Consider the following 27,936-nt stretch of genomic DNA (forward strand, 5'->3'; position numbering starts at 1 on the left):
TTTGTCCTGACTACATAAATTGTAACATTGCTTTCATACACTCACTCACTATAAAATAACTTTATTTCATTACTATTTTACATAATGGAAACGCTCATTTGGCAGACTGTGACCACAGAGGTGCTCAAATGAGTTTTGAGGTAACACTTTCCACTTGGTACTTGGTGTCATGTCTATTTTTAATGAAAGGACTTAGGAATGCATTTTAATGGCTGCTGCTAAACAGGAATAAGTGTTGTCCTCTGGGCCCACGGGTATACCTTTAGAGGCAAATTATATACTAGAATTATTTCTTTTAGAAGTATCCCTTCCTTTCTGGAGCTAAAAAGGTCATTTTTTTTCCCACTTTACTTATTTTGGAATGCCAGTTTCACCTGTGGTGGGGGGCTCCCTCTGCAGGTCCCCCCCACCACCACCACCACCACAGATGAGAATAAGTCTACTAAGACATAATCTGCTTGGGGAGGAAAGGTGGCTGATCTCTCAAAGGAGAAGGGCCAAGAGCCTTTTTCTCAATGGGCTTTTATTGGATTCATTTTGCACAGGAATACAGGCAAAGCTCATTAATCATTGTGAGGCAGTAAGGATCAAACAATAGATAACAAAGAACTCTGAGGGCCTATTCTGAGTTAGGGTCAGATAGCTAAAGAGCTATAAAACTTTGAGGAACAAACTCACTTCTTGCTTGGATCCTTATTTAATTGGGAGCTTTCTAAACAAAGCTGGTTTCCCAGGATTTTACATATTCTTTCTTGGGCCTGATTGCCCTTGGGAACCCGCCCTTTCCAGCCCAGGGCAGCACCCACCACCAGCATTGTTTCAGGTTTCAGGCATTGTTTCAGGTTTAAGTCAGGCAGGGGTAGTAAGGCAGCCAAGAGATTAGGAGACTTCTCAAAGACAGAATGATTCAGGCTATGTCAAAGCTGAGGGGCAAGTGTCCATCACCCCCTTTTGCTATAGCCCCCCAAGTCCTTCCCTGGGGCCTCCATGTGATTGTGTCTGCCTTAGGTTGTTCCTCCCTTGGGGAATCTTACCCATCATTGGCTAATGGATCAAGCACTGGGGACCAGGCAGGGTGAAGTAAAAGCAGAAGCGGTGCCCCTGCCAGGGAGATAAGCTTTGTTTCCTTAGTGGCTTAGGGTCTGAAGGTCACTCACTCAGCCTTAGCCACTGTCGGGGGTGGGGAGATGGGGGTGGGTTACAGATCCTGAAACCAGGCAGGGCAGTTCCTAACAACCTGTAAATTAGCAAACACTCTTCCCAAGTTTTAAAGGCCAGAATGTTGCTAGATTATTCATTGTCTCATGCCTCATCTACTTAGCTCAGTGCAATCCAAAGCAATCTTTATGATTAAAAAAAGAAAAAAGTCCAGAATTCTCACTTTCCCTTGATCATGGCAAACCTGTGCACAAATTATAAAGATACTAAAAATCTCCGCAATTACCCGAAGAATACCCTGCTGAATCTAGAACCCATGGCATCAGTCACTTCCTTGGCTTCCCTATTCCGAGGCCTATCATTTTCTTTCTAGTATTTTAAGATCAAAGCTGGAATCAAAGGTGGTATGAGTTCCAACATCTCACAAATCTACTAGCCAGTGCCCCCTTTCCCAAAGCCTCTAGTTTGAAAAAGAAAGAAAGAAACTATATGCTAAGTGCTAGCATGTTGAAGTGATGTTGTATTTCGGTAATTTCATATTTTCTGTATTTCCAAAAGTAGGTAAACCTATATTTTTCAAAAATTTCTGATGTGTCCATATATAGTAAGTCCCCACAAACCCTGACCATGAACCCAGAACCTTTCCATCCATCTCTACACCCAGGTGAATGGTTGTTCACACCAGTGGAGACAGGCAGCAGCCCTCAGATGGGGAGGAAGTCTGTTCGCTCTGGGGCTGGGTGAAGTATGCTGCTTCCTCTTTTCTAGTTTGTGATAGCATTTCTATGCTACCTGTTTACTCTCTTTATCATCTTTCTTATACTTCAGATGGCCTTTCTTTGAGTCCTCTGAGAGGACGAACACTTTTTGGTTTGAGGCATGTATCAAGAAACTTTGCAAGGCAGAAATAAGTATCTTTCTCTAAGAAAAATGAAAAATGGGAATAGGAATGGAGCAGGGAGGAAGAGCCACTTCCTGACACTGTGTGAGAGGCTTCTGTATTCCCCGCAGCTGTAGGCATTACTGCTCTCATTATGCAGACAAGGAAACTACCGCTTAAGAGCTCTCGTAGATGCCGAGCCAGAAGTGGTGAGGCACAGGCACTGAAACACAGGCCTATTTGAACTTTCCTTACCGTAGCTGCTGTCAGAATTATTTCCTTATCGTCACTGCACATAGCTCATTATTTCCTTAGCAACATACTGCCCCTTTCAGAAGGATATCCAAAGTCAGTAACTGCAGATTGTTATTGCACTACATACAATAACACATTGGACAGAAATGTAACTTGTATGTTGTACTGAATTTGGTGCATGCTTATTTATGTTTTAAAAAGTCTGTTGCACAAATATCACACACATAGATGGATGCTGAAGGACCTGGGGAAATGAGGGTTTAGTTGATTATACAGGAAACACGATGTGGCTGTGCACGTCACTGGCAGCGTATTAGATAGAGTACATTGACAGAGGAGTAGCACTCAGGTTTTTGGCACCAATAATCTTGGTCAGTTTTGGAGCAGTACCTATTCTGGGACCCATGTTATAAGAAAAGTCTTAACAAATTACCAAATCCCCAGAGAGGCACAGTTAAATGGAACAACTCTTCTGGATCAGTTCTATTGACATCTGTTGCACATAGAAAGCGCCCTGATTATTTGTGTCTTAACTCAAACAAATGTATTGTCTGGGCGCTGGATGACCACTGGTTTCCAGTTTGAGTCAGCAGCTCCACAGTGTCAGCGGGAGGGGTCGGCCTGTCTGGGTTCTGCTGGGCAGTTCCTAACAGTCATAAAATAGCTGTCACAGTTCCAGGTCTAACCTTCATACTTTTTCATGTGAAAGTAAATATGTATTTGTTCTAGGTTGGTAAGGAGGAAAGATTCTGGATGGTAGGTAAAAGTTTAAGGCATATTTCAGCTCAATATAAGAAAGTGTTTGCTAACTTAGAATGATCCAAAAATGGAATAACAGCTTTCATGACACCATGCACATACTGAGACTGCAGTTATACATGTATGATGGGCTTCATGGCCATATATTCACTATTAATATAAAAGGGATTTCAGAATTAAAGAGGAATTGGGATAAGGCATTCCTAAACTCTTTTTTAACTCAAAATTCTCTACTGCTATATTAATATACTGCTATATTATTGATTCATATGAAATAAACCTTTGGTTTTATCATAGTTACAAATAAGGAACTATAATAAAACCAAAACCTTACTCCACTAATAAGAAGTTATAAGTGATGAATCGAGAGGAGATATCACTATTTGCATTTTATTTTAATTGATTTTAAATAGAGAGGAAGTCAGGAGTCGGGAGAGAAGGAGACAGACAGACATTGATGTGTGAGAGAGAAACAGCTGGTCGCTTCCCATGCATACCCCAACCACGGAGGGAACCTGCAACCTAGGCAGGTGCCCTGACCGGAAATTGAACCAACAACCATTTGGTTCATGGAACAGTGCTCCAACCAACTGAGCCATGCAGTCAGGGCACTACTTATATTTGAAATAATTGTTTATTAAATAGCAGAGTAAGTAAGCTTTGATGAAACTATTTTTGTAACGCATGTTCTAATATTTGTTTCTCTCTCTTCTGCAATATAGTTACATTGACTGTAGTAACTATGGATTGGCTAAAATTAACCTTCTCCACTTCCACTGTCAAGTCCTTCAAGTGCCAGTCTTTGCAGTGTTATGGTATACTTATGTACAAATAGGACATTTAGCTGATTTTTCCTATCTGAATTGAATCATACAGTGTTGGTGAGTTAGTGCATTTCCATCAAGCATTTGTGTTATACTTGTAACTATAATCCCACACAGAATGCTTATAAATATGTAGTACTATCAAGCTGTTAAATAAGGATGCATATTTTGGAGTAAGATGTACGTTGGGAAGTTCTTTTAGCAGGTCACTGGACTAAGTGGGTGACCATCTCTTCCCAGCATGACCATGGGAGGAATGGGCTGTGCAAGGGCAATACGTTCTGCTTTGGAGATGTTGGATTTCAAACACCTTTGACATATGCATGCAGAAAACACATGAACATTCTGATAAAGACATGAAAATGTGAATGTAGAACTCAGAATTATGGTAGGGCTGGAGTGAACTGATTTAGAAATAGGTGCACAGAAGAAATTGCTCAGAGAGCTCACAGAGTGTGCAAAGAGAAGCAAGTTGTAAATGGAGCCCTGCCATAGGCTAAGGTTTCAAAGCTGAACAGAGGAAAGAGAGTCAGTTGAGAACTTGGAGGAGGTGCAATCTCAGAAAAGGGGAGAGCTCTGGAGCCAGAGGGACTTCAGTCCTGGAAACCAGAAAGGCTCTACAGGAGGTGATCAGCCTCGCTGCCTGTGTCAGTGGGATTCAGAAAAGACCTAAAAAGTTTTCACTGGCAGTTAGGGCTATCAATGAGATCAGACTAAGAAATATTTCATTAATCATAAATTATCTGTTCAAATCTAAAATTGCATCCATTCACTCTTTTATACTCTGATCTCTAAGAAACTAAAAAACAAATGTTACTTGTTTTTTCCAGGCAGTAGTCCATGTTGTTTGCTCTCAGGGAAGGGGTCCCAGTAGCATCACCCGTGGTCTCGGCTCCACACACACACTGTGATCACAGCAGCAGTAAGCCGGGGTTGGTTTATCAAATTGTAGGAAAGTATATTGTCTGATAGAATGTCTCGCTAAACTGTATTTTGTGAGGTTTTTTCCCCAGGTTTACAGGCAGGAAGTTTTCCAAATGTAATTTATATTTCTGAAATTATACCCATAAAATGTTTGCAGGACCCTTATTCTGTAGGTTAAACATCTTCACCAGAGGTTCAGATGAGCTAAATAACACAGATATTTTCTTGTACTTAATATAGTGCCCTGCACAAAACATACATGATGTTATTGTCAACATGGTAAGGAGCAGTATGTTTTATTTATTAGTTTATGTATTTATTTATGAAAACCTTCAGTGGGCTGGCACAAATCAACTGTTCAAACATAAAACAAATATAAGCTAGGCACATATGCATAATGTTCCTCATAGGTTACATGAAAGTTATCTTTGGAGTTCGTTTCTGCTTATACACACAAGAGAAAACAATTTTAATGTGCCTTTAGAATAAAAATGCTGCAACCACCCATGAAAGGAATTGGAATCTTCCAGATGAACTAAATTCTTAGCTTTTGTGGGATTTTAGTTGTCATTCAGGGTAAAACCATATTCTGCAGATAAATACTTACTGCTGTGGGAAAAGAAACAACTTACTCTGGAAGTCCCACAGAAATGGACAACTTAACAAAGAACCTGGTTTTACCCTTATTACATCACAGTTGGCAACGGTGACCAGTCTCCCAAATAGCACTCGATGGGACTTTCTATCCCTTCTGGAATAAGAAAGAGCATTAAAAAAACTCACAAATTAAATATATCACTGGATGTTCTCCACACTTTGTTAATGCTGGCACCACAACTTCGGTGTGGTCAAGCTCTGCTGTGGTACGGACCGCCATTCTAGAGCTGAGAGAGCCCTGAGGGGTTGCCAAGTCCTCCCCACCACCCCTGGGAGCAGCCCAGGCAGAGCCTGCAGTCTGGACTCAGAGAGACCGAGCTTCTACCTGCTTCCCCGCTAACTAGAGGCAGCAGCTCAGGCACGGGACTTCTCATCTCTGCGTCCTGGTCCTCAGCCCCTGCACCTCCACTGTAGAGCTGTTGCCGGGACTGGGAAGTGTTCTACGAGATTTTACAAAAACACAAAACCTACACGGTCCAGATAAGAAAAATGAGGCCTGGAGAGGTTAAGACAAGTTTGTTTAAGTTTATGTTTACACAACCAGCTTCCCAAAACGTGTCCATTGGAATGTAATCATGAACCAACAAATTAGCAAATAATTGGATCCCCAAACTATAGTAGGTACTGCAGGTATGAAGATGAACATAAGATAATCTTGGAAATTATTATTTCTTTGAAAGAGATTATGCATACAGGTTAAGGATTTAAGTGGTGTTTAAAAACAATGTACCACAGCTTTTGTGCTGTGGTTTTATAGACATTGCATACCTCTAAGTCAGAAGACAGTGTTGTTAACGGGCTGGAGTGCCTGTTATAACGCGTCATATAGCCTGCCACAGTTTCCAGAAGACTGGAACAGGTTTTTCAAAATAAAATCGATTTGCATATTTGTATAGATGCTTCACACCAGACAATCTTGAAAACAAGTATTCCATGTGCTGTCTAATGTATGACATATCAAGCTATGTCACACTTCTTGAAACCAGAAGTTATGCCGTGACGCTCCCTTGCTGTCTTTACGTAGTTGGATGTTTGTCGGCGAATTGTTCAAATCTCTTGGGCTTCTTTGTAGTGCCCCGTGACCTGTGGCCCTGGGATTCAGCAGAGAGACGTGTACTGCAGGCTGAGAGGCGCTGGCCGGGTGGCTGAGGAGATGTGCAACCCGTCCTCCAGGCCTTCTTCGCAGAGGCAGTGCTGGCGCCAGGCCTGCACACAGTACCAGTGGGTGGCAGGAGCGTGGTCGGATGTGAGTATCGAAAAGTCAACTTCCGAAGCCACTGCACAAAGGCGTGTGTTACTCATTCCGTCATTGCATTTCTAGTGTTTAACATCATGTAAGAAGAGAGAGACACAACGGCAAGTGCGGTGCACGGATGCACAAAGCGCTCAAGTGAATGAAAGTTTCTGTGACCCTTCAACCAGACCTCTTTCAATCAAAAAGTGCCAGAACCTTCCCTGCAAGTATATTGTGGTAACTGGAGAGTCATCTCAGGTAAGGCAAGGAAAGGGAGTGGAGAATTTTTGCCTCTGGAAAAAAAAAAAATACCTGCATCTAAAATTTGATGCAGTAGCAACTGAGTAAATTTGACAATGGGGGCAGATAACAGTGTGTGTATTAAGCTAAGGAATAAAACCACTGGCAGTTGCAGGGTGCACATAGAATAACAGCAACGTGGATGTCAAACTATGTGGGTCTGAAGTGTCAGTCAGTGCCAACTGTGAAATCAGCCCCTGGAAACAGGTTGGTGAACTGGCTCTGCAGAGGTGCCCACTTTTGCAAAACAGCTACATTGAGGTGTGACTGACAAACAGTAAGCTGCATAAATGTAATATGTACAGCTTGAGAAGTTTTGACATATGGGTACACTCATAAAGCCATTGCCATAAGTAAAGAGCATCTCTATCGTCCCTCTAAATTTTCTTACATTCCTTGGTATTCCTCCCTCCTCTCCCCCATCTCACAGGTAAGCTGATCTGTTTTTATTTTAGTGATCTGTTGCTGTTCATTTACGTTCTTTTTTATATAAATGGAATCACACAGTATATACTACTTTTGTCTGTCTCATAGTATTTTGAGATTTAGTCAACTTGTATGTATCAATAACTTATTAAATAACATTTCACTTTTTTATCCTTTCTTCTATATCCAGTCTATTTTTCACTTCAGGTGTGTAATCTTCAGGTTTAGAAATTTGACACTTTTTAAAAATTGTTTTACTGTTGTTCAAGTACAGTTGTCTGCATTTCCCCCCCCCCTCCATCCCAGCCAAACTCACTTCCCTCTCCTGATTTTACCCCTCCTTGGTTTTGTCCATGTGTCCTTTATAGTTGTTCCTGAAAACCCTTCCCCCCTTCTCTCCATCATGCCCTACCACCTCCCCTCTGATCACTGTCAGATTGTTCTTCATTTTAACGTCTCTGGCTATATTTTGTTAGCTTGTTTGTTTCATTGACTAGGTTCGCCTTAAAGGTGAGATCATATGCTATTTGTCTTTCCCTGCCTGGCTTATTTCACTTAGCATAATGCTCTCCAGACACTTTTTTTGCATCTTCCATGTCTCTACTTAACTTTTTTTAAAAAAGATTTTATTCATCTAGTTTTAGAGAGATGGGAGAGGAGGGAGAGAGAGGGGGAGAGAAACATCAGTGTGTGGTTGCCTCTCATGCGCCCCCTACTGGGGACTTGGCCCAAAACCTGGGCATGTGCCACGACTGGCAACAGAACTCGTGACTCTCGGGTTCACAGGCCGGCACTCAGTCCACTGAGCCACACCCATCAGAGCTTAACTTTCTCAACATACTAGAGTTACTAATAACTTTTTAATGTCCTTCTCTGCTAATGTGAACATCCATGTGTGTGCACTTACAACTTAGGGAATTTTAGTATAATCACAAGTTTGGGCAACATCACCATGATCTCATGCTAGAACATTTTATTACCCCTAAAAGAAATACCCATTAGCAGTCACTCCACACATTTTCTCCTTCCTCAACCCCAAACAACCATTTTTTTTTGTTTTCGCTTCTATGGATTTGCCTGTTCTGGACATTTAGTATAAACGGAATCATACAATATGTGACCTTTTGTACCTGCCTTTTTTCACTTACCATGATATTCTTAAGGTTCCTCCTTAGTACAGCATATATCAATAATTCACTCCTTTTTATGACTAGAGTAATCTTCCATAGTAGGTAGGGCTATGATACAGTGGCTCATTCATTCAGCGGTTGAGGGACATTTGGGTCTGTTTACTTTTTGACTACAATGACTAACGCTGTTAAGAACGTCTGTGTACAAGTTTGTGTATGGCTATGTTTTCAATTCTAGAGCTTATAGATAGTAGAATTGCTGAATATTATAATTCTATTGTTTAAGTAAATTTCAAACTGTTTTTCACAATTGCTGCATCATTTTGCATTCTCACTAGAAATGTACAAGAATTCTGCATCTCCATATCCTCACCAACACTTGCTATAGTCTGTCCTTTTGCATATACCCATCCAAGTGGTTATGAAGGGTGTCACATTGCCTGTCTGAACTTCATTTCTCTACTGATAATGTTGAGCATCATTTTATGGTCTTTAGTTGTTTGCACATCTTCTTTGGAGAAATATGTATTCAAATTATTTGCCTGTGTTTAAATTGGGTGATTCATCTTTTTATGGTCAAGCAGTAATTCTTCATAAATTTGGGGTCCCAAGTTTTATCATTTATATGATTTGCAAGTATTTTCTCCCATTCTGTGGATTGCCTTTCACTTTATACTGTTTTTAGATGCACAAACTTTCTCAATTTTGATGAAGTCAAATTTACCTACTGTTTTGGTTGCTTGTACTTTAGGTATTATATCTGAGGAACTATTGACTATCCAAGGTCACAATTCACACCTACATTTTATTCCAAGAATTTTACAATTTTAGCTCTTACATTTAGGTCTTTGACACATTTCAAATAGAATTGTTGGATATGATGTGAGGAGCTGGGATCCACCGTAATCCTTTTCATGTGGCTTCCCAGTTGTCTCAGACTGATGTGTGGAGAAGACTGCTATTTCCTCATTGAATTATCTTGCCATTCTTGTCAAAAGTTATTGGTCACAATGTATTTCTGAACTCAGTTCTATCCCAAGATCTATGTATCTTATCCTTATGTCAGGTCCACAGACTTGGTTACTATAGCTTTATAGTAAGTTTGAAATCAGGAAGTGTGATGGAACCAAGTTTTCTTTTTCTTTTTTCAAGAGTATTTGGTCATTCTGTGTCCCCTACATTTCCTTATGAATTTTAGTACCAGCTTGTCCCCTTCTGTGGAAAAGCCCACTGGGATTCTTGCGGAGATTGCACTGAATCCTGATGAGTCTGAGGAATACTGCTGTGCTGACCAGTCTTCCAACCCACGGACATGTGTTGTCTTTCCATTTATTTGGGTCTCATTAGTTTCTTTTAAATATGTTTTATAATTTGAAATGTACAAGTGAATTTCCACTTTTTTGCTAAATTTATTCCTAAATATTTTATTAAATTTTATGCTTCTGTAAGTGGAATTGCACTCTTAATTTCATTTTCTGATTGTCCGTTGCTAATGCATAGAAATAGAACTAATTTTTGTAAGTTGAACACATATGTTAGCTATAGATTTTTTTTATTGGAGATTCCCTTTACCAGTACCCTTCTATTCCTGCTTTTGCTTAGTGTTTATATCATGAAATGTGTTGTATTTTGTCAAATGCTTTTCCTTCATTTCTTGAGATTTTTATGTGGTTTTCGTCTATAAGTAGATGTGTTCCACTAATTCATTTTCATATATTTAAATGATCTTACATTCTTATGTTAAACCTCACTTGGTCATGGTATATAATCCTTTTTATATGTTATTGAACATTTTTGCTAGTATTCTGTTGAGGATTTTTGCATCTACATTTATAAGATATATTGGTCTGAGTTTTTTTGTGATGCCTGTGTCTGGTTTTGGTATGAGGAAAATACTGGCCTCATCAGATGGATTAAGAAGTGTTCCTTACTCTTCTTTCCTTTGGAAGAGTTTTAGAAAAGATGAGGCTCATCCTTCTTTAAACATCTGGTGGACTTCACCGGTGAAGCCTCTTGTCCTGGGCTTTTCAACTGTGTGAAATATTTTGATTATTAATTCAATATCTTTATTTTTTATCAGTCTATTCAGATTCTTCCTCCTTCCCAGGGTTTATTGTTGTTACTGTTTGCTTGTTGAGTAACTTTCCCAAACTCAATGCAAAGTCTGCATCCTTTGTCACATCTAGTCGCTGAAGTCACTGATTGATTAGTTTAGTTGTGAATGATTGATTGGACAGCGATTCTCTTAGACCCTGGAACCAATAATCTCCAGCTTTTGCCAGGGGCTCCTGTGTGCCTGTGTGGGCACCTTTAACACTCGGGCAGGCAGCTGACAACTCTTAACCATGAGATCCTGCTCCTACAGAGCCTTGATGGCCACCAGAGGTGGGAGTGCAGGCCCTTTTCAGATGCTTCCTGAACATGTGTGCAGCTCCGTGCAGTCCATGACCTTCTAGAGTCCTATGAATATACTGAAACTTTTCAAAGCCCATATGAACATCTCATTACCCAGCTTTTCCTTTTAAATTTCTTTTGGCACGCCTATTGTTTATGCCAACTGTGATCTCTGCACAGTTAAACAATGGCCTTTAATTCAATAATTCAACAATTGCCCCTGGAGGGAAAAGTCTTTTAGCACTGGGTAAGCTTTAGTTAAATAAAGAGAGCCTTGCAAGTAGATTCTTCTAGAAAACCACCAAACAGTTCAAACAATAAGTCTCTGCAATGGAATCTTTGAAAGACAGCCAACCCTGTCCTGACCCTTTGGTTCCACCATGTTTGCAGGGCTATTGATTTCCAAGGCTGCTGTGGAGCTGGGGAGGCGTGTATAGGGATGGGGCAAGTTAAAACAGCACAAAACTCCCCCTTCTGAGACTTATTGAATAAATGCTTCCTGAATTGCTGCAAGCCTTTGGTTCACTTCCAGAGTTCTGAAAAAGTCAATGCTGATAACTTTTGCCAGTTTTTTCATGGCTTTTATGAGAGAGGGAATTCTTGGAGACCCATCCTCAGCCATTTTTACTCACCCCTCTGGTCTGTTTCGATAGATGAATTTTTTTTGCCATGATGGGCTATGTTTTCTTGCTGCTTTGCATGCCAGTTAACTTTCTGGCCAGACATGACTTTTACCTTTTTTGGCTACTGGATATTTTTTATCCCTATTTATCTATTTTGACCTTCATTCTTGAATGTAGTTATCTGTAGGGAGACAGTTTGATACTTTCTTGTCTTACTCTTAAACTTTGTTAGCTCAGGCTACTGCGTTGTTTAGTCTAGGGTTAATCAATTCCCTTCGGAGTGTTCCATATATTGTAGAATATGGGGATATAAGGGTTGCCAGTCTGTGAGTGCCAGGGAAGGTAATCTCTGTGTCTTTTGATCGGTTCATTTCTCAGCCTCAGTGGGTGTCCTCACATGTACGTACACACTGGTCAGTCTGCTGTTCCCTAATAAATATCCTTTATTTTAGATAGTCACTTTCACATATGTTTTATTTCCCCAAAGCTGTGCCTACTTGGAACATAAATTTTTACTCAGTTAAGATAGTCTTAGTAGTGTAATGCAAAAAAAAAAAAAAGTGAAACAAAAAAACCACAGTACAAATAATTAATTTAGCCTGGATAATGCATCCTTTCCATTTATTGGTACAGCCCCGAGAAATTTGCCAAATATCTCTTAACCTTTGTTCACTCATCTATAAATGAAGCTAATGAATAGTATTATTATGGGGATAATACTGCATAATGTATGTTTATATTTATGTACATATTTATATGTACATAGATGCACATAAATGTATATATATATAAAGGTGAATATTAGGCCCTGGTTATTAAGGATATTGTTTCTCTCTTGTAAATATTTTTCAGTGTTCCGGTAACTGTGGCTTTAGTTACCCACGAAGGATTATGTATTGCATTAGAATTCGATCTAATGAGATAGATAAGCTCAATCAGCTTTGGCCTATAGACTACCCAGAATGCCCTGTGCTGCCTTCGCCTCAGGTTTACAACTGCAATTTTAGCAGCTGTTTGCACATGGCCACTTGGAAAGTTGGAAAATGGAGCAAGGTCAGTATGTGATTATGAGTTTGAAACCTTCTGAATGAGACTTTCTAAGTGTAGGATACTGGATGCCGGTGCATCTGCATGGCTAACTAGATCCCAGAATTATCTCATACTGCTGTTGTCTAAAAATCACTTTAGCAGTTAATTGTACAAATATCTTACCTCTTTTTCTATGCTTACTATAACCAACTTATAGCTATTGCTCAGAGAGCCTCACACAGTGGCTTGCATTTTGAGCAGTTACTTAAACACTTATTGGTTAAGTGAAGAAGTAAATAAATCTAATCTGTGAGTAATAAAAGTTATTTGCACTATATTCCTTTTCCAGTGTAATGGATAGAAAAACAGTAAATGCTGCTTTACAAACAGCAAATAACAATGAGAAAAATCTAAATAGTCTTAAGCACCAACATGAATTAATGTTTTAAAGTAATTAGAATGTGCTGTTGAAATAACTATACAAAAGAAATGACAAGAAGCCAGTAACTGAGAAATAAGAGATTCAGGCCCATGTGCAAGAATTCCAGTCTCCAGGCTATTCCTGCATCCGCAGTTGGTCTAGCTACCATTGATCATTAGTGTGTCCCAAAAGGACCTAACCTGGAAAAGAAAAGGATTTACTGGCTTTGTGATACATTATATACTTTACCTTCAAACTTTTACTCTGTTTGCAGTGCTCAGTGACTTGTGGAGCTGGGATAATGGAGAGAAGAGTAGAATGTATGGCTGAAAATGGTCGGTCCAGTGACTTATGTTTAAAGCCTTTGAAGCCAGATGCTCAAAAGAAATGTTATGTCAATGACTGTAAGTAATAGACTTAAAAGTCTACCTACTACCTAAGTGTTCCTAAAATTTTTTCATTAAAATTTGAAAATAAATAGTTGTAGTAGTCGTATGCTACATAAAATGAAGTGCCTATTTTTTAATCACACTATTTGTATGACTGAATTAAATTCATGCTCTCTTGGTAATTTGGTCATTGTTGGTAAATTGTCTTCACTTATCTTTGAAGGTAAAACATTTACCAGCTGCAAAGAAATCCAAGGGAAAAACAATGTTACCAAGGATGGTGACTACTACCTTAACATCAAGGGAAGAATAATAAAGGTATTAAGAAAACAGTTCCTGTTTGATTTTAACACTGACCTTTGACCCTGAAAAACCTTTTCTGGATGTTTGCATTCTCCCTTTAGGTCTACTGTGCAGGAATGCACTTGGAGAACCCCAAGGAGTATATCTCATTGGTCAAAGGAGAAGAAGACAACTTTTCTGAAGTGTATGGTTTTAGGTATGAGATGTCTTTGGGCTAAATAGTGCCTTTTTTAATGTTTCTTCAAGAAAATCAGAAGGTCCAGCATTCAGAGTGATACTTAAATAGCTTGCAAGTGGAACCATTCATTTATTTTTTCATTTAATCTTTATTGCATTTTTTCCATTTCCACTACCATTTAGTCCCCTCACCTCCCAGCAATCACCACACTGTTGTCCATGTGCATGAGTCCTTTTTTCCTTGATCCATCCACAAGCAATCAGAAGCAGGTGGACACGGGAGGACTTAAGTTAGATGTTGCCCATGCCTGTTCAATCGTAAAGACTTGTGTAATAATATGTACTCGTGGAGAAATGGACTAAGAACGATACTGTGGGTGAGCAGCAGGAGAACAGAGAAGGGGAGAATTTAAGACATATGTGTATTTTTGTAGAAATCATATTAATTCCAGTAACAAAAGCTGGGAGAACTGAGGCTGAATTATTTTTCCATTGGTCTCGAATTTCCCATTGATAATTTCATATGTTCACCTTGACTGATTTTTCTTTCTCATTTAATAACTTGTAGACATAGTTACCTATATTGAGGATGGATCTTTTACCTTCCCATTTCCAAAGTTTTTTTTAAAGAGTTTATTTATTTATTTATTTTTAGAGGGGAAGGAGAAACATTAATGTACGGTTGCCTTTCGTGCATCCCCTGCTGGCAGTTGGCCTGCAGGGAACCAGCCTGCAACCCAGGCATGTGCCCTGACTGGGAATCAAACCTCGATCCTCTGGTTCGCAGGCCCGCACTCAATCCACTGAGCTACACCAGCCAGGGCCCATTTCCAAAGTTTACCTGCATTGTAGGTTGACAGCTCACCTAATACTAAAAATACTCTAATGTTGTTACAGACTACGAAATCCATATGAATGCCCTTTTAATGGAAGCAGGAGGCAAGACTGTGAATGTACAAATGACTACCTGGCTGCTGGACACACTGTTTTCAGCAAAATACGAATTGATCTCACATCTATGCAAATTAAAAGTAAGTATTGAGCCTCTCTTTTGCTAATGTAAGTCCAACAATACACTGGTATATATAATAGCTAATAGCCAAGACTTGAACATTGGGCAATACATTTTTTTAAAGTTATTAGCTACATACTCCCTCTGCAATGACATGGACCTCAGGGACCCTTAATAAAAATGGAGTGGTAATGATAGTGATAAAAACACATAGTGCCCTTCCAAGATATGGGCTTCAAGTCCCCAATTACATTAAGAATAAAGTTAACATCTCAACACAACTGTTGAGGTTAATAAACTATTTCAGGGCTTAAGGTAATTTCAGATCACAACTTGTCAAGTATTTTCCCATACATTTTCTGCTTTGATCTTGTTAACAATTAGTTGAGGCAAATTGCATCATATTATCGTTAAGTGACGCAATTAAGACGCACTTAGGGAAGTTCAGTGACTTGCCCGAATTCATCCGGTTGGTAACTGGGATTGCGAGGAGATCAAGTCTTGTTCGCAGACCCCAGACTATGGACCCACTGCCTTTTAGGAAGCAACTTAAAATACAATATGGTCAAAACATACTTATAAAACCTAAAATGTGAGGTGTGTCCAGGAAGTACCCAGTCACAGACTATGAAAAATAGGGATATTTATTGAAGAAGATACCAGATACATTACATATAGGACAATGACACCCTGTCCCCTTCAAAGAAGGCACCTTGGGATCTCATACAGTTCTCCCAAACACCATCACCTGCTCTACTGTATTTTCCTGAATCTCACTGCTGGTCAGAAATCTCTTCCCTTTCAAAGGTGATTTTAGTTTGGGGAAAATCCAGAAATCACAGGGCACCAAATCTGGGCTGTAGTGGGGCTCGGTCACCTGGGTGATTTGATATTTCACCAAAAAATTCTGCATGAGACATGATGCAAGAGTGGGTACATTGTCGTGATGAAGCTGCCAATTACCAGTGGCCAAAAACCGTGGCTTTCTGAATCACTAGAATAGTTTCCATGGAGGAATGTTCAAGCCTAATGCAAAATTTAATGCAGATTTATTGGTCTATTCAGTCATTTTGGGTGTGATGGTCACACAGTACACATGCTCACTCAATGATGTCTGCTGCCCCCACTGACCTGTACAGTGACATCATCATTGTTCATGCATGTGCTTTCCAGTCCACTCTTCTTGGCTGCAAGGTTACATCAATTTTTTAAGATTATTCTATTGTGGTTCAATTTCAGGTATCTGCATTTATCTCCCACCACCCCCTTCCCAGCCATCTCCACCTTCCACCCTTGCTTCCAGCTCCTCTTGATTGTGTCCATGTGTCCTTTAGAGTAGTTCCTATAAACCCTCCCCCACATTATCTCCTCCCAGGTTACATCAATGTTGGGTAAGCCTTTCTCATTAACGGCGGTTGGACTTTTTCCAGACAGACCTCATTCACTGAGCAGCCTCCCATCCTGGAGGTCACATATCTATAGGAAGAGGCAAAGAAGTTAGTTTTAGAAGTACAAACTCTAAATCACTAATGAATCCCCAATGCCTAGCAGAGTGCATAAGCCATAAAAAGAAATAAGAAATCTTTTTGAGACAGTGAATGCATGAATACATAATCTGTTTTAGTCCTATGATAATGACTATTAGTAGTAATAATGGCTACCATTTACTGAAACCCCACCATTACTTCAGTGGGGAAGCATTACACTATTAGTCATGATCATGAACTCGAGGTAAACTGGGTGAAAATTCTCTGTGTCCATCTGCCAGTTATGTGACCTTGGACATATCTCTTTAAGCTTAAATTCTCTTACGTGTAAAATGAGAAAAAAACCTCCCATTTTTTTTCTTTTCACTTTTCCCTCCTCTGTCCCCTGCTTTTTTTGAGGGGAAGATAGTAAGGATTAAGAAATAATACTTGTAAAATAGCTAGTAAATACCTTGCATACAGTAAATGCTCTATAAATAATAATTATTATTTAATAATGTATGTGTGTCAGGTAATTTGCTGAGCACATAATGGGCACGCAGTAATTTCCTTGCTATTTATTAAGGTGTTGGTGTTCATTAATTTATCAAAAAAAAAAAAGAAGGAAAGAAACCTGACATTTTGCCAGGAATTGGGGCTGGGACCTGAGGATACAATGTTTAACATTTTCAACTTTCTGGATGCTCATTTCCTTCTTCAAACTTGTGGGACAAAAACCCAGCCTCAATTAAACTTTTCACCTGCTCTGCAGTTGCACCATGAATTTCCGTGATAAACAGCGCACTGCCCTTATGACTGATCTCCCTTTAAATGTGTAACTACTGGGCTTACACCGACCCTCGTGCTCCTGTGTAATCCTGTTGCACTTCCCTCCCCAACTCTCCTAAATGTCTAACTTTCATCTTCTCTTCTAGCTTCAAATTTCTAATGCTCACTTATGTCAGTCCCTGCTAATGATCTTTTTTTTTCATTGTTTTATTGTTGTTCAAGTACAGTTGTCTGCAATGACCTTCTTATTTCACTGAGAAAATAAGAGCCAGGAGGGAACTCCCACCAACCTACCTCCATGCTCACTATAGACGTTGCCTTCTGACAGGTTGCTGTGGGTGAGTCGTTCCTGCTCTCATGGAAGGCCACCCTTGCTAGGCTCATCACTTGCTACCTATACAAGAACATTATTTCAGCGAACTTTCCTTCCTCTCTTGTATCACCAATTCTTCCTTCATTTCTCTAAATCCAATGACAAATTCTTGGTTTTCATCTAACTGGATCCATCGGCAGCATTCGGCTTTCAGGACCCCACACTAATTGTTTTGTTCCTTCCTTGGCCACTCTTTCTCCTGTCTTTGTTAGTGTTTCTCAACTTGGCTAATTACTCTTCACCTTCCACAACACTGAATGCTAAAGAATTTCAGGCTCCATCAGTCCCTTAAGGATCTCACTCAATTTGTAGATTTCAAATACCACCTCTGACAGGACAGACCCAAATGTTTATCTCCAACTTGGCCTGTTAGCCTGAAATTATGTGTTGCTTCGTAATAATTTATTTACCTTTAAATGTTGTTTTCCCTGTGATTTTGCACCTGACCTCACTTTATTTTAGATGTTCATTATGATAAGAAATATAATAAAGCACTTAGTTCATTAAAAATATTTGTCTTGCAGATGTGCCTGCCATTTTATAGGGCAATTTATGAGATTAACATTTTTGTACTAAAGAAAAATTAAGAGCTTCATCTATGCTATGTACTATTATTATACAGCATTTTTGCTTTAAATATTGAATTATATAAATGTGTTTAAGAATATAATATGCACATCATGTTTTGCAAAGACACTTGGAAAAGAATACCTCAGTGCTAAAGAGTGCTGTGTGTTACATTCTAGCTACAGACCTCCTGTTTGCTCAGACAACGTACGGAAAAGCAGTTCCATTCGCCACAGCGGGAGACTGCTACAGCGCTGCTAGATGCCCACAGGTAGTTCATGTTTGCTTATGACTCCCTAACCAGGAAAAAATGGATACTGTTTCCCTTCATTCGCTTCCTTGGTCATAGTATTGCAAGAAACCTGTAAATGGAGAATACGAACTTTGTACATGAACTTTATTTCAAAAGTTGTAGTAAGCTTTGGAGGAAAAACATTTTTTTTGTGTGTGACAATACTGGGTTTGTTTGAAAGGTATAGTAACAAGAATTTTATATTCTTCAGATTCTACTTCTCCTTCCAGGATGCTTTATTTTTTTTTTAAATCTTTCCACTTGGCCCATGGAAACAGACAGACATGTTCTATAAGGAATGGATCACAAGCATGGGACACTCTGCACCGCAGCCACCGTCAGTTATGCTAGTGACCTGGGTCTGTGACACTCCCAGAATAACCTGTATCACCTGTGAAATACTGCAATACATTTCCAAGTCTTTATTCTTGTTTTAATCCTTTATTTCTGCACCTGTTTGTTCTCTACACGCACCCTTGTATGGTGTCTGTGATGTCCAGAACAGAGTGTGCTTTTCTTACACAACATGGTACTAACTCATTTTTTAAAAGAGATTTTTGTAAGTCCATCTTTATGATAAAGGGGGGAGAGGTATGGCTTACATGAGTCTATCATCACTAGGTAGACTCCTAGCCGATTTTGAAAGCCATCACAAGTGGCAGTAATTATAATATTGATATCATTTTGAATACAAGTAGCTAGTGGCTTGTCATAGCACTCTGCTCTTGGAATTTTCCAGTCCCAGTTTCCATCAGGTTACACTGGAGGCATGCTCATGGTAGGAAGAAAGGGCGTTTTCTGTATTAGAGAAGAAGACTTGAGATAAAAAGACACTACAGCTATGGGATGAACCAAATACAGAAAATGTAATTGGAATAAACATATAAATCTTAGGCCCAGAAATGCCAACAGAACTTAGCAATGTTTGAAAAGACTTAGGTGTTTTCTTCACGTACCATGAGTTAGTTCATTTTAACTCATGTTGAGCAGGGGTCATTTCTATACAATCTAATGCAATCATACAGTACCACAGAGTCACACTGAGACCAAAAGAGTTATTTACATTTACTTTTAATTTCTATTAGGAAAATATTTTTTATGTCATCTAGAAGTAGGAGGTGGCAACCAAGGGGGAAAAAGGAGGGTGTAAATCATGTCACTTACAGAAACCGAAAAGGGTGGCCAGGAAACGAGTAGAGGGCTGGAAGTAACTTTAAATAATTAAAGAGCAAACAGGAGTGAGGTCAGTGTGTGTTATGTCAAGAAGTATTAATAGGGCAGCAGGTTACAGCTGAAGACAAAGAAGGAGACACTCCCAAATCAGAGGCACAAATGATTCACTAATGTTTACCTGTATTTTTATAAACTGATCTGGTCTCCTACAACCTTGCAGAACTCATTTGTTAGGGTTAGTAGTATTTTAAATGGACTCCTTGGGGTTCTTCTATATACTTGATGATGTTACCTACAAAGGAGGATAGTTTTACGTTTCCTTCTGCAATCCAGATACCTTCTACTTCTCTGCCTTGCCCAATGTCCTAGGTACCACTTCCAGTGCAGTGTTGAATAGAAGTGGTGAGAGTGGACAGTCCTATCCTGTTTATAATTTTAGGGGGAGAGCATTTAGTCCTTCATCATAAAGTCTGTTAACTGAGAGTGTTTTGTAAACGTCTTTGACTGGGTTGAGAAACTGCCCTTGTTTCTAATTTAAGTGGTTTTATCATGAAAGAGCATTGCATTTTGTCAGAGGCCTCTTCTGCATCCATTGGGATGACCCCTGGTTCTTGGCCTTGCCTACGGTAACGTGGTATATCACACTAGTTGAATAACAACCCCACATTCCTGAGGAAAATCTCTCATGGTCATGGTATACAATTCCTTTTACATATTGCTAGATTTGGTTTGTTTTGCCAAAATTTTTCATCTATATTCATGTGATAGTGGTCTCCCATTTTCTTTTGGGAGAAACTGCAGCTGTGACTGTTAATTGTCGGTTGCTCACTTCGGTATTATTGCTTTATTTACTTCGTCTCTGATTCATTTACTTTGGAGTTTTGTTGTACATGGTGGCATGCTCCCCATTGCCATGGTTTTCTGATATAGTTCCCACTTATCGTAAAATGTTCCTCTTTCACGGTAGTCATGTTTTTCTCTTAAAATCTAATTTATCTGATAGGAGAATGGCCACTCAAAGTTGCTGATAGTACGTATGTTTTCACTCCATTTACTTTAACTATTTGTATCTTTGGGTAGAATTCGTACCTGTCTCCTGCAGGGCCCACTTTCCTGAATCTCTCCCTTTTGACTGCATTGTTGCCTGTTGTTACTGGTATCTCTAGATTTACATTTGCCATTTCAATTCCAGTTTCCCGTATGTCTTATGTTGGTTTTGCTCCTCTCTTCCTTCCTTCATTACTGTTTTCGTTTTTATTCAGTGAATGACTTCTAGTGTAACATTTCAATTTCCTTAACTTTTCTGTATTTTTTGGATTGTTTTCTTAACAGTTGCTCAAGGGCTTATAATATATGTCTTATCAGAATCTACTTCAGATTCATACTATATAAATCTGATATTTATACTTATTAATATAGTAGTATAGTATTTATACTACAGTGTTTATACTTATAAATAGTACTAATATTTATATTTATACTATATAAATCTGATATTTTAGTGAAGCATTAGTCCTAAATAGGCTCTATTTCCTCTTCCATTTTCTGTGTTATATCTGTTAAACATATACCACCTACATATGTAATAAATTGAATAAATTTATTTTTATAATATTACTCTATTTATGAATTTATGTTTTTTAGAGAATGTGGGAGAAGATGTGGAAAAAAAAATGTCCATTTTTTAGTCCGTAGTTTTTTAATGAATCTTTTAAAACAATTTTGCTTCTATTTCTTCCTGTATATTTGATATCAGCTGGTATCACTTTCTTACTCTAAAACAACTTAGTTTTTACCTGCCTCATTCTTGACACTATGATCAAATATATTACATTCATATACACTACAGGTCAATAATATAATTATGTATATATTGGTTTATATAGTTCCTTTTTAAGTCAGTTAAGAGAAAAAATGCAGTTGTAGTATATCTTATCTTTATCAGGACTCCGGGGCTGTTTTGTGTTGATCAGTATTAATGGCTGGTGGCATCTGCTTACCACCTTAAAATTTTCCTTTCCTATGTCTTGTAAGACAGGTCTCTTAGTAACAAATCCTCTCACTTTTGTTTATCTGGAAATGTCTTTCTTTTGCCTTCATTTCCTAAAGATTTTCTCATTATAAAATTGCTGGTTTACAGTTTTTATTTCTCAGCACTTTAAATATGTCAGCCACTATCCTCTGGCTTATAGATAAACAATAGAAGTCAACTATTTATCTTATCAGGGTTGTTATTTATGTGGTCACTTTTCTCTTGATGCTTTCAGGTATTTCTTCCAACATCGTTACTGGGACATATTTGGGTGTGGATCTCTGTGTCTACAACCTGGAGTCTAATGAGCTTCTTGGATATGTAGATTAGTGCATTTCACCAAATTTGGGGAGATTTTAGCCATTATTTCTTCAACTATACTTTCCTCCTCTCCTCTCGGTCTGGCACTCCCATGATGCCTATGTTGGTGCACTTTGTGATGTCTCTTTCTGAGTTTATTTTTCTTAAAATAGTCACTATTGGTACTTTTTTGTTTGCGGATTCTTTCTCCTGCCAACTCCAATCTACTGTTGGCTCTAGTGAAATTTTCATTTTGGTTATTGTACTTTTCAAGTTCAGAATTGTGCTTGGGTGGCTCTTGTAAGTGTAACTTCTATCTCTTCACTGATATTTTCTTTTTGATGAGACGGTATCTTACCTTCCTTCACTTTTTTAAACATCTTGCTGAGGTGGGAAGGAGAGGACACGTTATTGTTCAGATGTCACAGAGGCTAACTGTTCTTACCTAGAGTTCATAAATTTTATTTGCATAAATATTTCTCCATTTGCTATGTAACCTTAGGACAATTTCCAGAGACTTTAAATTATTGTATCTTATTCTTGTTCCCAGTTATGGTTGTTTAACTGGCTATATTCTTAAAGGTAGCTAACTTTTCAGAGGAATCTCACTCAGTTTTTGAGGCTAGTTAGCTCTATTCATGTCCATTTTTCTTCTTTCCTACTCCAGTCATATTGGTCTACCAGAAGATTGACATTCTGATGGTGACTCTCTCATCTACACCTTCTATTCAGTTCCCTTCCCAGCATTGTCCTTCCCCCTCTAAACTCCCCTTCCTGAAGTCTTATACTATGTGTCTCTTTGGACACCTGTTATAAAGTCAAGGATGAGCAGTATAAAACTTTCAGCATTCTAAACGATCGTTTTCCTCATGTATGGGTTTCTAAATGGAATAACACTATCCTTCTGACCCTCTTAAATAGAGAATATTCATTCTCTAAAGACCAACCCATGTCAAGGGTGGTCAACTTGATCCAACATCTTATCCTCCTCCTAACTTATGCCTTTTGGTCATTCACCTGATGTAATTAGAAATAAATTGAGAATGCCACCTAGGGGTGTGAAGAGTCTGCTACAAGGTCACATGGATGTCATTACTTTGGAAATTTCATCAAGTTCTGAGACTCGGGTCCTTTTCGTTACATTGAGTAATGGTTGAATCCAGTGAGGTCTGGTCAATGAGACTTGAGCAAAAATGACGGAAAACTGACATAGAAGTAAGTCACATAACTGCCAAGTGGAATCAAGATTTCTTTTATCCCATTAGTGAACTTGCCTTAAAAGAATATCTTAAGAGAAAGCTAATTATTATAAACAGAATATTTCTCCATGAACAGGGAATCAGAATAAGACATATTAGTACAATCAGGTTTTAAAAAGATGGCAGCTATTTCCACTAATGTCTAACTCCTTTTCCTCAATTTCCATAGGACTGCCTTTTACCCTACAATATCTTGAGAAAGTCACACTGTTGTAACCTGTGTGATTCTAGTTGCTAGTTGGAAAAACAGACTCTCCATGTTAACGACTTTGTCCAAGACCCTTGAGAAAGTTAGAAGCAGAACCAGTAAGGTGAGAGGCCTCCTTCCCTTTGTTCTCTGGACATTTTTGAAACACAAAGCTCTGTTTAAATTAGATGGTATCGGGCTTAGGTGTACATTGCCAAAAGGAGCTATGCTCATTCAGTCTATGTTCAACTGCCTAAGGTTAGTGTTACAAAAAATACACACTTGCCATGTATTCTAAGAGATGTTCTGTCAAATATATAAACCAGAGTCTGTGTTAAGTTACACAACATTTGCATGAATACTCTCCAGATGTTTGATGTCAGAGAAAGAACTTATTCTGCTGTTTGGGATTCATCAAAACCACATCCTCTGTGTTTGCATATGACAGGGCACCCCAGGACATGAATGCTAAAAGGAGAAGGGACACATATGGCACTCTTTAGGGAAAATAAACTTTGCCACATTGCAACATAAGATGAAGTTTAAGGAGTGTGATGTGAATGTAGAATACATATATCAAAAGTGAAGTCAAGTATCTGGTACTTTCTACAGAGCCACAAAGATAAAAACAATGTATCTTTTTAGCCATTTCGTAATTAATATTGATTACATAAGAGCAAGAGAAATAACCTCATTCATCCAGTGCCAGTGGCTCATGGCCAGCATTCATTCTGAGTACCCAGAGCCTGTTGTTAAGTATTTAGAATGGGTGTTCTTTATGATCTACCCTTTTCATTATTTCAATCATCTTTCTTATTTTTGCCCACTTGATCTGTCTTGTTACTAAAAGTGATATGTTAAAATTTCCCCTTATTAAGGTGTTTCTATAGCCTTTTTGAATCACTTTGTCTCTATCACGTAGTGTGGAGTTAGGTTTTGGTCTACAAACCAATTGGAAAATATTTGTCTTTAATAGATATCATAGCTATTCACATTAAATGCATTTTTTCAAAATAGTACAATTGCCTTTTCTTGGTATACAGTTTTAACATAGGTACAGATTCACATTACCTTCACCACGATCAGAGTAGGGGGCCACCCCTCCTGTTCCCCACTAGGGTCAATTCTTCCTCCCGACACACTCCCAGCGAGCACTGGCCTGTTCTCCACGGCTACAGCTTTCCCTTTTCTGGAATGTCAAACGAATGCCATAGAAATAGAATTATACAGTAGGGAACCTTCTGGGATTGGCATCTTTCTCTCAATGTGATGCCTTTGAGATCCATCTGTGTTGCTGTATGTATCAATAATTTGTTCTTTTTTAACTGCTGAGAATAATCCTGTCCTCTGGGTGTGGTATGGTTATCCTGCAGTTTGTCCATTCATCCATTGAAAGAAAATGCGTTGTTTACAGATTTTGGAGACTAGGAATAGAGCTGACAGGCACATTTGTGTACAGGTTCTTGTATGAATGTGCATTTTCACTTTTCTGAGATACACCCCTATGAGTAGGGGTGTAGGGTTGTGTGGTATATGTATGTTGAACTCGGTAAGAAACTGCAATAGTGTTTTTATAGAGTGGCTACACTGTTGTGTATTCCCACCAGCAAACATTGAAGTTCCAGCTGCTTTGCTTCCTTGTTAGTATTGCCAAGTTTTTGTCTGTCTCCCCATCTTCAGTGATATCTCATTGTGGTTTTAATTTGCATTGCACTGCAAATTAATGGTGTTGAGCATATTTCTTGTGTTTATTGTCATCCCCGAATTCTCTCCATGCAGGGTATGTTCACATGTTTTGCCCATTAAAAAAATCAGGTTGTTTCCTTACGGTTTCATTCCAAGAAGATTTTATCATTCTGGATACAAGTCTTTTGCTGGATATGACATTTATAAATATTTATCTGGTCTGAACCTTACTTTTTATTTCTCTTTAGTGTCTTTCAAAAAGGAAAACTTTTTAAATTTTAATGAAATCAGATTATTTAGTATATATTTAAGAACGCTTTGACTAACTCAAAAGTTACGAAGTTTTTTCCTATGTTTTCTTCAAGAACTTTTATAGTTTTGTTTTATACTTAGACCTATGATTGACTTTGAAGTCTGAGGGAGTTTTTGCCTATAGACATCCAATTGTCCTAACACCATTTGTTCAAAACACAATATTTTCCCCACTTAATTGCCTTCCACTTTTGTCAAAAATCAATTGTCATATATAGGTGGACCTACTTCTGGACTCTATTATCTTACTTTGATCTACGTATCTCTGTTCTTACCAACACAGCATTCTCTTGGTTATGTATCTTTATGATGAGTGTTAAAGTAAGTATTGGCTTCTTTATTACTTTGAATTGGCTATTAGAATTTTACTTTTTAATTTTTTAATTACAGTTGATGTATTGGGTTGGCCAAAAAATCTATGTTTTTCACTATAAAATAAAAGACATTTTTCATTTTCACCAATAACTATTGATGTGGATATTTTGAGTATGTCAGCTGTCCCCTGCATGGTAAAACATTGATTGTTCTCAATCAATGTCTCTATTTGATCGTTATCAACTTCACCTGGTCTACCTGAGCATGGAGCATCGTCCAGTGAGAAATCTCCAGCATGAAACTTCACAAACCACTTTTGACATGTTCGATCAGTCACAGCACCTTCTCCATACACTGCACAAATCTTTGTGTGTTTCAGTTGTTTTTACCTTTCTTGAAATAATAAAGCATCACATGCCAAAAATGTGTATTTTCTTCCATCTTCAATATCAAAATGGCTACACAAGAAAATGCACTGATTTTGATGCAATTTTTAATGCATGCTGATATGACAGCTTTACAATACAATCTAACAAAATTGTTTGACTGAGGTTAAAGACAACCAAGCACTACTAGAGCCATCGTATGGAGAAAACTAAATGGACTTTCTGGCCAACCCAATGTTATACAATATTATATTAGTTTCAGGTATACAACATAGTGATTAGATGTTTTTATAACTTTCATTGTGATCATGGGTAAGTCTAGTTCTCATCTGAAACCACACTAGTATTTAAAGTATTACTGACTATATTCCTGATGCTATACTTCACATCCCTGTGACTGTTTTCATAACTGCCAATTTATACTTATTAATTCCTTCATCTATCCTTCCAACAACACCCTCCCATCTGGGAACCATCAATTTGTTCTGTGTTCTATAAGTTTATTTTGTTTCTTGAATTCCACATGTAAGTGAACTCATATGGTATTTGTTTTTCTCTGTCTCCACTTATTTGTCTACATCCATCCACATTATTGCAAATGACAAGATTTCCTTTCTCGTGGCTGAGTAATATTCCAACTCTTCTTTATCTATTCATCTATCAATGGACACTTAGGTTGCTTCCATATCTTGACTATTGCAAATATGTGCACCCCTATGTTCACTGATGCATTATCTTTTTGAATTAGTATTTTGGATTCATTTAGATAAATCCCCAGAGGGGAACTGCTAAGTCACATGGTAGTTCCTAAGTCATCCAGTAGTTCCATAATGGCTGCAACAGTTTACAGTCCTGCTGAGTGCGCGCATCCTCAGGAGCACTTCTCTGTTGATGGCAGCCATTCTGACAGGTATCAGGTGACATTTCATTGTGGTTTTAATTTGCATTTGCCTGATGGTTAGTCATGTTGAGCATCTTTTCACATGTTGTTGGCCATCTGTATGGCCTCTTTGGAGAAGTGTCTGTTCAGGTCCTCTGCCATTTTTTAATTGCATTGTTTTTTTTTTTTTTGGTTTTGGGTTGTTCAAGTTCCTTACTTTGGATGTTTACCACTTATCAGATGTATCATTGGTGAATGTCTTCTCTCATTCAGTAGATTTTTTATGTTTTGTTAATTTTTTCCTTCAGCATGAGAAACTTTTTAGTTTGATGTAGTCCCAGCCTTTTATTTTTTTTCTTGACTAAGAAGACATAGCATAAGAGATATTGCTGGGAGAAAGGACAACACATTTACTGCCTATGTTTTCTTCTAGGAGTTTTATGGTTTGGGGTCTTACATGTAAGTCTTTTATTGATTTTGAGTTTATTCTTGTATATGTTGCAAGAAAATGATCCAGTTTCATTCTTGAGCATGTATCAGGCCAGTTTTCCCAATACCATGTATTAAAGAGAATGTTTTATCCCATTGTATATTCTTGCCTCCTATGTCATAGATTAATTGAACATATAGGTGTGAGTTCATTTTTGGACACTTCTGTTCCATTGATCTGTGTGTCTGTTTTTATGCCACTACCATGCTGTTTTGATTACTGTATTCTTGGAGTATAGTTTGATATCAGGTAGTTGGAGGTGTGATACCTTTAACTTTTTCTGTTTCAAGATTGTTGTGGCTATTCAGGGTCTTTTGTAGTTTCATATAAATTTTAGGTTTATTCTTATTCTGTGAAAAACACCATTGGTATTTTGATAGAGACTGCATTGAGTCTGTAAATTGCTTTGGGTAGAATGGACATTTTAACAATGTTAAGAATTTTACCTCTTATAGTGGCCTCTTCTAAAAAAGCATCAAGAGTAGAGGAGGAGGTGAACTTCATACTATTTTTTAAGCAGCTCCTATGTCAAAG

General features: G+C 38.3%; 1 protein-coding gene across 1 annotated transcript in view; it reads left to right on the forward strand.

Moving 5' to 3' along the window:
* The window catches only part of LOC118995193 (A disintegrin and metalloproteinase with thrombospondin motifs 20-like), a 116,934-nt gene that overhangs the window by 83,235 nt on the left and 5,763 nt on the right, over positions 1 to 27,936 (forward strand). Inside the window, exons 28-35 of the mRNA XM_037058131.1 lie at positions 6,530 to 6,703; positions 6,779 to 6,949; positions 12,417 to 12,617; positions 13,289 to 13,418; positions 13,627 to 13,721; positions 13,808 to 13,902; positions 14,781 to 14,914; positions 18,270 to 18,361. Coding sequence (XP_036914026.1) covers positions 6,530 to 6,703; positions 6,779 to 6,949; positions 12,417 to 12,617; positions 13,289 to 13,418; positions 13,627 to 13,721; positions 13,808 to 13,902; positions 14,781 to 14,914; positions 18,270 to 18,361 — 1,092 coding nt within the window. The remainder of the gene's footprint in view (positions 1 to 6,529; positions 6,704 to 6,778; positions 6,950 to 12,416; positions 12,618 to 13,288; positions 13,419 to 13,626; positions 13,722 to 13,807; positions 13,903 to 14,780; positions 14,915 to 18,269; positions 18,362 to 27,936) is intronic.

This window comes from Sturnira hondurensis, unplaced genomic scaffold, assembly GCF_014824575.4.
Source record: "Sturnira hondurensis isolate 20B ecotype Veracruz unplaced genomic scaffold, ASM1482457v3 Scaffold0009935, whole genome shotgun sequence".
NCBI classification, from domain to species: domain Eukaryota; kingdom Metazoa; phylum Chordata; class Mammalia; order Chiroptera; family Phyllostomidae; genus Sturnira; species Sturnira hondurensis.